This window comes from Podarcis pityusensis (genome assembly GCF_964106645.2).
Source record: "Podarcis pityusensis genome assembly, chromosome: 13".
Classification (NCBI taxonomy): Eukaryota; Metazoa; Chordata; class Lepidosauria; order Squamata; family Lacertidae; genus Podarcis; species Podarcis pityusensis.
The window spans coordinates 27623398-27633382 of NC_138038.1; the positions used below are offsets into that span (position 1 = coordinate 27623398).

At 39.7% G+C, this 9985-nt stretch overlaps 1 protein-coding gene across 1 annotated transcript; it reads right to left on the reverse strand.

Annotated features, from left to right (window-relative positions):
• Positions 1–1127: 1127 nt before the first annotated feature.
• LOC308461517 (olfactory receptor-like protein OLF3) lies at positions 1128–2989 on the reverse strand. The gene has a single exon (XM_080978513.1). It carries the CDS (start codon positions 2527–2529, stop codon positions 1585–1587), a length of 945 nt encoding a protein of 314 aa, XP_080834639.1. The 5' UTR covers positions 2530–2989; the 3' UTR covers positions 1128–1584.
• Positions 2990–9985: the final 6996 nt, after the last annotated feature.

Below are 9985 nucleotides of genomic sequence, written 5' to 3' on the forward strand. Positions count from 1 at the left end.
TATTTAACATTGCATCTCTCGAAGAAAAGGGCAGTGCTTAGAGGCACAGTCTGCCCACTCAGTAAAGGTGTGTGGTTTTCTGTACACATTCATTTGCAGCCCACTACAACGGTGGTCCCCGGTGAGTGGCAAAGGAGGCAGCCATTTTGAGTTTCTCAAAATTTGAAAAACCACCTCAGAAAGAGGCTTTGTGTGAAAAACAAATGGCAGCTCCTGCGATTCTCTTCCCCTCAAAGTAACGTCACCTCAGCTAACAATACAGCAAACAAAGAAGCTATATTTTGGTGTCAGGATGGGTGACATGACTGGGAAGTGGACACCTACTTGGGAGTAAGTCCCATTCAACTTGGTGAGATTTGCCTCTGACAATTTGCTGTATTTCTCTCATATATTCCCCACCCCAGTGCGTTGTACTTGCAAAAGAGGGTAGCTTATGGGTATATTTGCTCCACCACTCTTTAGCACACTGGAGATTCCAATGCACCTTTGCACTTCCAATATTGGCTTGTGGTTTCAGTACTCTCAAATGCCTACTTCAGCAACACCTCATCTCTCATGGGAGAAAAAGCAGCTGCTTTGCTGCTAATGATATGTGTGAATGGACTGAGTCCACTGAGAGGACTGAAGTGGCACACAACAGTTATTTTGGATTTGTTAATATCCAAAATATTCTATAGGTATCAAGCTTCTAGTTCAGCATAAGGCTACCATCTCCATTCCCAGCCTATTTCCCTTTCCCTTTGCGGCTTTTTACTGTAGGGATGCTCCACCACCTCATTTCAGACTCTCTTCCTCTGATTTTTTTTTAAAATCTTAAATTCAACCATCTCCTTAAGCCAACATCTGTTCACCATGATTTTCCATGACTGTCTTCTTGACTTTAATATATATAAATGGCCACATTTGAGAGGGCGGGCAGGAGGAATTAGAAAACCTTTTGGCAACACAGCAGAGGACTTGGAGTAAGCAGTCTAGAATCTTGACTCAATAGGAGAAATGGCCTGTGTCCAGGTAGGTAGGTTGTCAAGGTAACAATGGAATGCCTCCTTTGTGACATTCCTTGTTGATGACTTAAAAGTATGGAATTGAGAGGTGTCCAATGAAGGAGTTAGGATAGGTAGCAAGAGCCTGTGAGAGAGAGGGCAAAGAGGAGATATAGATAAGATACCTTGGGGCGTATTTATTTTTTGCATTCCCCTTTAGCTTACCTAGTCCATAAAATGTTACACGCAAGCAGCACCAACCTCAATGTGTTTCCCCTACAAATTTGGATTGACCTGATAATCTGCTAAATGGGGCAAAATCAAACTCCAAACCACTCCTCTTGGGGTTGCAGGTGAATTGTTTTGGGGTGGGAGGATCACTCATCACTTTCAGCGACTCTCGTTTTCATGCCCATTACTTCCTCAATGCTTTTGTTTCTTTTTTGGCAATGTTACATGTTCATCTTGTATCAAAACAATGTTTCCTCCTAGAATCAGTTTCTATACAAGTCCATCGTGTGGAATAATTAAGTGATTAAGCAAATTGCATGTCTCCATCTGCTCTGCCACCTTACTGGATGTATAAAAAATCACAAATGGATCAATGACTTTCAGAAATGATATTTTTCCCTATTGCTTTAGCCAGGGCTCCTTTGACTTCCTTGTTCCTTAGGCTGTAGATTATAGGGTTGAGCATTGGAGTAACGACTGCATAGAAGAAAGCCAGCATCTTGTCCTGGTTGGGCGAAGTGTTGGATCTGGGGCTCATGTAAGCAAAGATTGCTGTGCCATAGCAGAGGGCAACTACGGTGAGGTGAGAGGTACATGTGGAGAAGGCTCTCTGACGACCTCCTGAAGACTGGATACGTAGGATAGCACGGATTATATAGACGTAGGAAAGTGTGACCACGATACAGGGGATCACTAGCACAATGGACCCTGTCACCAGAAACAGAATCTCATTGATGGAAGTGTCTGAACATGCAATCTTGATAACAGCCAGGACTTCACAGGCAAAGTGATTGATGATGTTGGAGTTGCAGAAGTGAAGGCGCACAGTGAACACCGTATGCAGGAGAGCATTGAGAAATCCAGCTGTCCAAGATGCTAGCACCAACTGCGTACACACTGTCCTGCTCATGATGACCTTGTAATGCAACGGATGACAGACAGCCACATATCGGTCATAAGCCATGGCTGCCAAGAGGATAAATTCAATGCTTCCGAAGGCGAATGAGAGATAGAGCTGAGCCATGCACCGGTTGTAGGAGATGGTCTTGTAGCTGGTCAGGAAATGGATTAACAACTGAGGCACCACACTTGTTGTGTAGCAGATGTCCAGGAAGGACAGATAGCTCAGGAAGAAGTACATGGGTGTGCTGAGCCGTGGGTCTATGTGGATGGCCACGATGATGAGTGTATTACCTGTCAGGGTGATGAGGTACATGAAAAGGACCGCTGCAAAGAGGTAAAGGTTGGTGTCTTGATCTTTGGAAAATCCCAGAAACACGAACTCCAGGGCAATTGTTTGATTGTATTGCTCCATCACACACACAATGCTTGAGCTAAGAGAATGAAATCAGGATTGAAATGGGAAGTTTTGGAACAGGGATGGTTTTACACCTAAGATACGGAACTTGTCACCCTCCAGATGTTGTGGGACTCCTGTTCCCATCAGCCACAGGCAGCAAGGTCAGTGGTCAGGGATAGTGGGAGTTGTAATCCAATAACATCTAAAACAGGGGTCAGCAACCTTTTCCAGCCGTGGGGTGGTCCACCGTCCCTCAGACCACGTGGGGGGCTGGACTATATATTTTTTTTGGGGGGAGAAGAAGAACGAATTCCTATGCCCCACAAATAACCCAGAAATGTATTTTAAATAAAAGGACACATTCTACTCATGTAAAAACACCAGGCAGGCCCCACAAATAACCCAGAGATGCATTTTAAATAAAAGGACACATTCTACTCATGTAAAAACACACTGATTCCCGGACCATCCGTGGGCCTGATTGAGAAGGCGATTGGGCCGCACCCGGCCCACGGGCCTTAGGTTGCCTACCCCTGATCTAGAAGTTTTGGGTTCCCCATCCCTGCTTAATACCTTACAACTCTCAATGAATACAGGCATTGGCTAAATATGGAGGTAGAAGATGTGGCAAAAACAATACAAAATGCATTCAGGATTAAAACGAAGACAACAAAGGCAAAAAAAAAGTTCCCATGGGAATTGTTTGATTATATTTAAGGATAGAGAAATGAGAAATTTGATTTTGCAGAAAAACAGATAAAAAAGATTATGCATTGATGGAATATTCACAATCATATTTAAAGACATCCCACTTCGCTCGTTAAAAAAACACGACCAATATAAGACATTAACTCAGATTTTGAGAAAAAATGGAATTGAATTTAAATGGGAATTTCCAGAAGGAGTTTCATTTTATTACAAAGAAAAGAAATTTAAATTCAAAAATGTGGATGAGACATACAAATTTCTGAGAAGATACAAAGAATTGGGAAAGGGAGAAGAGGCAGCAGCAGTGACGCCAGAGGGAGTAGATCTTAATAAATCAGAAGAAGAGGAAGAAGGAGGAGGAGGAGGAGGAGGAGGACAGGTTTAAGAACTTTAACAGTTTTACTTACCAAAGAAGGCCAAAATGGCATTGAAATTATGGACTTGGAATGTTAATGGCATAAATGATAACAAAAATAAAAGGAATAGAATTGAACAGTTTTTGTTAAAAAAGAATTTGGACATTATTTGTTTACAAGAGACTCATGTAGCCAGGAAACACAGTAGTGTATTAATCAACAAAAAATTAAGAAATGTGTTTGTCTCATCAGATAAAAGTAAGAAGAGAGGAGTGGTGATGTATGTAAAAAACAAATTAGAAGCTCAGCAAATCTTTAAAGATGAAGAAGGCAGAATAATTGCAGTACAAGTCAACTGGCAAGGTGAAAAAATGATAATTGTCGGAATTTATGCACCAAATGGCAGTAAAATGGAATTTTATAAAGATTTGGAATAAAAACTGTTTGAATTTATGGATCAAAAAATTATAATCATGGGAGATATGAATGGAGTGGTCTCGTTGGAAATGGATAGGTCAAGCAAAAAAGAGAAAATAAAAGAAGGGAAGTTACCAAAGACTTTTTTTCTCTAATATAGAGAAATGCAATTTGATAGATGTTTGGAAACTGAGACACCCATTAGATAAGCGGTTTACGTATTTTTCAGAACCAAATCAACCGGCTTCAAGAATTGACTATGTGTAGATATCCAGTGAACTAACACCTAGAGCAGGGGTCTGTAACCTTTAAGACAAAAAGAGCCACTTGGACCGAAGAAAAAAACAAAACTGGGAGCCGCAAAACCATTGCGACCTTTAAAACAGTGGGGAGTGTCAGGGCACACAATGCGCCTCCTCTCCTCGCTAGTATCCGCCCCGGAGCCGCGGCAAAGGTGTAAAAGAGCCACATGCGGCTCCGGAGCCACGGGTTGCTGACCCCTGACCTAGAGTTACAAAAATAGAAATCCAACCAAAGATACTTTCGGATCACAATGCAATTAAGTGTGAATTAAAAGAATTAGAGGAAAAGACTTTTTGATGGAGATTAAATGAAAATTTGTTAGAAGATGAAAAAATAAATGAGGAGGCTCAGAGGATGCTAACAGAGTATTTTGTAAATAATTGTAATTTTCATGATTTAGATTTATTGCGGCCATTGGCCCATATCGAAAACCATACATCAGAATTTATCCATAAACAATACAATTTAAACAGTTCCAAGTTAAAACACCCTTATAAAACCAATTTTACTTTAGTTAAGTAAACACTATACACAATAAGCTCCCTCTATGTAAACCGCAATTCCGATCCATCAGATTTTGGGGGGTATACGTCTTAGTTCTGGCACTTATTGATGGTTCTTAAGTTTAGCTAAGCTGTCAGAAACACACAGTGATCCATTTCTCCTCTTTTGAAATAAAACATTACTCAGATATCTAGCGATTGCAAGGGATCTACTTGTATCTTCGTCGTTTAATAAGTATATTATTTGGGCTTCCTGAGGACTGTCCGCAATTCTCGATAAATATGGGGCCAGAAACTTGGACCGTGAAGCCGAATGTAATGGACAACAGAAGATTATATGATATAACGATTCTATAGATCCGCTTTTACAGTCACAGAGGAGTGAGATCTGTCCGTTGGAGAGTCTGTTACCCAACACGTTTGATGGGAAAGCATTGAATCTAGCCATTATAAAGGCATACCTGTGCGTCACCACAGATAAGGTAGTTAAGTAAGATGGAAGTTTCGTTGGTGGTGTTAAGCCAAGGTTTATCGGCGAACAGGTGCCACCACCTGTCGCAATATTAAATTGTAAATCCATCTCCTCTAATTTGTGGGTTATAATTCTTTTGGCCAGAGTTAAATCCAATTTTAATAGTTCAGATGGAGATAGTCCTAGGGACACAAGTTTCCCATGTATTATTTTTGCCCAGGGGCTAGGGAAGTCATCTCTCCAGAGGCATTGTATCAAGTGGAGATTTGGAAGTTTATGCCATAAAGCCAACCAGTAACAGAGGATGCATTTCCATAATGTGGTATCTAGAGATGTAACATTTAGTTCCAGTCGTATAGCAGTATTGCTTACACACCTGGGTAATTTTAACAACCTTCTTAAAAGCTGGTTTTGGATTACCTCCAAATGGGTTAAATTAGCAAAGGACCCCCATAATGGGACTGCATATGCTATTGTTGCAATCACCTTTGCCTTGAAAACTTTTAATACTGATGGAATATGGAAAGCCCCATCTGAAAAGAAAAAACGCAATAGCGCATAGGAAAGGGCTTTAGCTCTGTTTAATACATATGCAACATGGACCTTCCAGCCCATGTTGTGTTGGAGGAAGACTCCCAAGTACTGAAATTTAAAGACTTGGTCAATAGCTTTTCCGTCTATTCTCCAATTATAGGTTTTTCGACTCTTGGTGAAAATTAGGACTTTGGACTTAACATGGTTAACTGTAAGAAAATTTGATTTGCAGTAAACATCGAAGATTTTTAATGCCCTCCTAAGGCCGACTCTTGAAAAAGATAGGATCACTGCGTCGTCTGCGTAGAGTAGAAGGGGGCAACGATATTGGGCAAGACGGGGGGCGTGGATCGCTTCTTGAGCCTCTATCAGAGGCGCCCTCATATCACTTATAAATAGATTAAAAAGGGTCGGAGCAAGGATACATCCTTGGCGAACACCTCTATTGATAGCTATTGAGTTTGAGAGGTCGCCTGCCGGAGTGATTCTCACCCTAGCGGCCGATCCGTCATGCAATTTAGTTATTAGCCACAAAAGTCTTTTGTCTATTCCCCATCGGGCTAATTTTCCCCAAAGCAATCCTCTGGGGATGCTGTCAAAAGCGGCCTTTAAATCAATAAAGGCCGCACAAAGTTGGCCTCTATTTGGGGAGGAGTATTTCCGGGCAAGGTGGTATAAAACTAAGACCTGATCAACCGCTGACTGATTCGGTCTAAAACCAGCCTGTTCAGGCCCAATCAGGTTGTTCTCTTCGGCCCACTTAGTAAGCTTAGTTAACAAGAACCGTGCATATATTTTCCCAATTAATGACAATAAACTGATATTCCTGTAATTTCCCGGGTCATCTGTCGAGCCTTTTTTATGAATTGGAACAATAATCGCATCCTTCCATATTCTTGGTACCTTCCCACTGTTGTTTACGGCATCAAAGGTAGCGGCCAAGATTTTCGCCCACCAGTCAGCATGAAGTTTTATAGCTTCTGCTGGGACTAGATCAGGACCGGGGGCTTTTCCGATTTTAAGATTAGAAATAAGTCCGTGGATTTCTTCCGGGTCAGTGGGTGGCCAAAGAGGGAGCTGCTCATAGACTCCATCGATTGTATTAATATTAAGGTCTGGTAAGGCAAAATAATTCCTTAGAAAGGATTCCCAAATTGGGGCAGGAATAACTGTTAAGGGGTATCTTTTAGATTTTCTGTTAACTAACAGCCAGAATTTTCGGGAATTACGGGTACTTGAGGCAGCTATAAGTGCTTGCCAGCGGTTCAATTGCCATTCCTGTTTGGCCTTTTTCTGCACATATTTGTAAGCAGATTTTGCCTGGTAGTACTCCTTGGGAAGCGTAATCGCCCCTGAGGATTTGTAATCATTATAAATAGCACAAAGATGTTGTTTGGCTTGTTTGCAATTACGGTTAAACCACGGTGCACCTATCTTGGGGTGGGCCCAATTTGCCTGGTGGGTTGGGACAGAAAAGAATGACGTGAGGTCATTCAACAGATTGGCAAATAGATTAATAGTTTGATCGTGATCATATGAAGTTATGCCAAGGGCTGAATAGGTTTGTATGATCTCCTGCTGAAAAAATTCAGAATATTTTTGAGCCTGCGTTACAGACCACTTTATACCCTTCACTCGTAATGTCGTATTAATACCCTCTACCGGGTTTTCTGCATTAGTATCTAATTGAGTTAGATGACCGAGCTCGTCCCCGTGCCAGTCTAGGTCAAACGTAGCAGCAAGTGGAAGGTGATCACTATAGTGAATATTGCCAATCTTAAAAGAGAGGGCTTTCGAAATCAGGTCACTCGAGGCTGAAACCCAAATGAATGTTGTTTGGGACGCTAGTAAAACTGTTATGTGAGGTTTCTTTATACAACAAAACAGCATCAGAAAAAAGTTTAGAGAGAAAGAGAAAAAAGAGATTTTAAATCAGATTATGGAAAATGAAAAAAAGCTAATACAAAATCCGAAAGATGGAAAAATTAATCAGAACATTAAGATGTTACAAAGCCAATTTGCAACGATAATTAATCAAGAAGTGGAGTGGAATATAAAAAGAATGAGACCAAAGAATTTTGAATATGCCAATCAATCAGGTAAATGGTTGGCATGGCAAATTAAAAAAAAAAAGCTCAAAGCACAATAAATAAAATAATATTGGATGGAAAAGAAGTAGAAAATCAGAAAAGGATTTGTTAATTTTTATAAACAATTGTATTACAAAAAACTGGAAAAGAAGATGCAAAGAAGATAGAGGAATTTTTGAAACAGAAAGGAGTGCAACAAATTCCGACAGAAAAGAAAGAACAGTTAAATGGAGTAATAGAGGAAGAAGAAAGTAAAGATGCAATAAAGCAACTAAAAAAAAAAGTTTTTTTTTTTAAAAAAAGTGGAAAAGCACCAGGACCGGATGGATTTACAGTGAAATATTTTTAAACTTTTATTTTGCTTTAAACAGGTACATATAAATATAGACAACCAAAATTACAAAGGAAAATTCCTTAATAGCAATGACAAAAAAACTACAAAAAACTACAAAAAATATCGAAGTACATGACACAGAACATAAGCAACTATGGGAAAGATAAAAGAAAAAAAAAAGAAGGAAAAAAAAAGGAAGATGAGCCAAAGCAGGAAAGCTCATCTATTGTACACTTCCGTCAAGCTCACAACAGATCATTATTCTTATCAATTATCTCTATCTGCATTCCAGAGGAATCACTCATCTTGGTATCAGGGAACATTTCTCTATGCGGTATCATTCTAAACATAGCCAGATCTTTCTTGTTGAGCCCTTGTCCCCTAAATACCGTATTTTTTGCTCTATAAGACTCACTTTTTCCCTCCTAAAAAGTAAGGGGAAATGTGTGCGCGTCTTATGGAGCGAATGCAGGCTGTGCAGCTATCCCAGAAGCCAGAACAGCAAGAGAGATTGCTGCTTTCACTGCTCAGCGATCCCTCTTGCTGTTCTGGCTTCTGAGATTCAGAATATTTTTTTTTCTTGTTTTCTTCCTCCAAAAACTAGGTGCGTCTTGTGGTCTGGTGCGTCTTATAGAGCAAAAAATACGGTAATTATTTAAACATTCCCATTCTTCTTTCACCAATTTTTTTAGGTTTATCTCTTATTGCATCTGTCAGCTTTGCGAGCTCCAAGTACTCACACAATTTGACTACCCATTCCTCTTTAGTAGGTGTATTTTTATCTTTCCAGTGTTTTACCACTATAACCCTTGCTGCGGACGTTGCATACATAAATAGCCTAGTTTTGTTTTTGGGAATATTATCTGAAACCATTCCTAGTAAAAATTCTTCCGGTTTCTTGCTAAATGTAGTTTTTATCAATCTCTTTATCTCTTCATAAATCATGTTCCAAAATCTTTGTATCTCTAGACAGGACCACCACATATGGTAGTATGTTCCTATCTGTTCCTTACATCGCCAGCACTTGTTATTATTTGATTTATTTATTTTTGCAAGTTTTACAGGGGTCAGGTACCACCTATAGTACATTTTCATAAGATTTTCCCTTATAAGGAAACAAGCCATGAATTTTATATTTTTAGTCCATAATTCATTCCAAATATTGGGTTTGATCGTATGTCCCAGGTCCCTCTCCCATTTTACTGTAATTTCTTTGATATCTTCCTCCTTTCTTTGCCAATTCAAAAGTAGTTTGTATATTTTTGAAAGTGTCTTTTGATTATTATATAAAATATCCTTCTCCAGATAGGATATTTTATTGTCAAATCCTTTGGTTTTTTTATCCTTTTCAAGGGCGGCTTTTAGTTGATAATACTCCAGCCAGGTTATTCCCTTCTGTTTCAATTCACTTAGGTCCTTTATTTTCGGATCATTACTTGTTTCCTCTACTAAATCCTTATATGTTAGCCAATCGCTGTTCATATTTATCCTGTGAACCGACATAGATTCCATTGGTGACAGCCACCATGGTGTTTTGGTTACTACTGATTTTTTACTCCTCTCCCATACTTCATATAATGCCCTTCTCACAATATGATTTAAAAATCCTTTGTGGGATTTAACCTTGTCATAGCCTATGTAGCCATGCCACCCGTACACAATATCCCATCCCTCCAGATCTAGGACTTCCGTGTTTTTAATTAATATCCAGTCCTTAATCCATGTCCAGCACGCTGCCTCAAAGTACAGTTTAA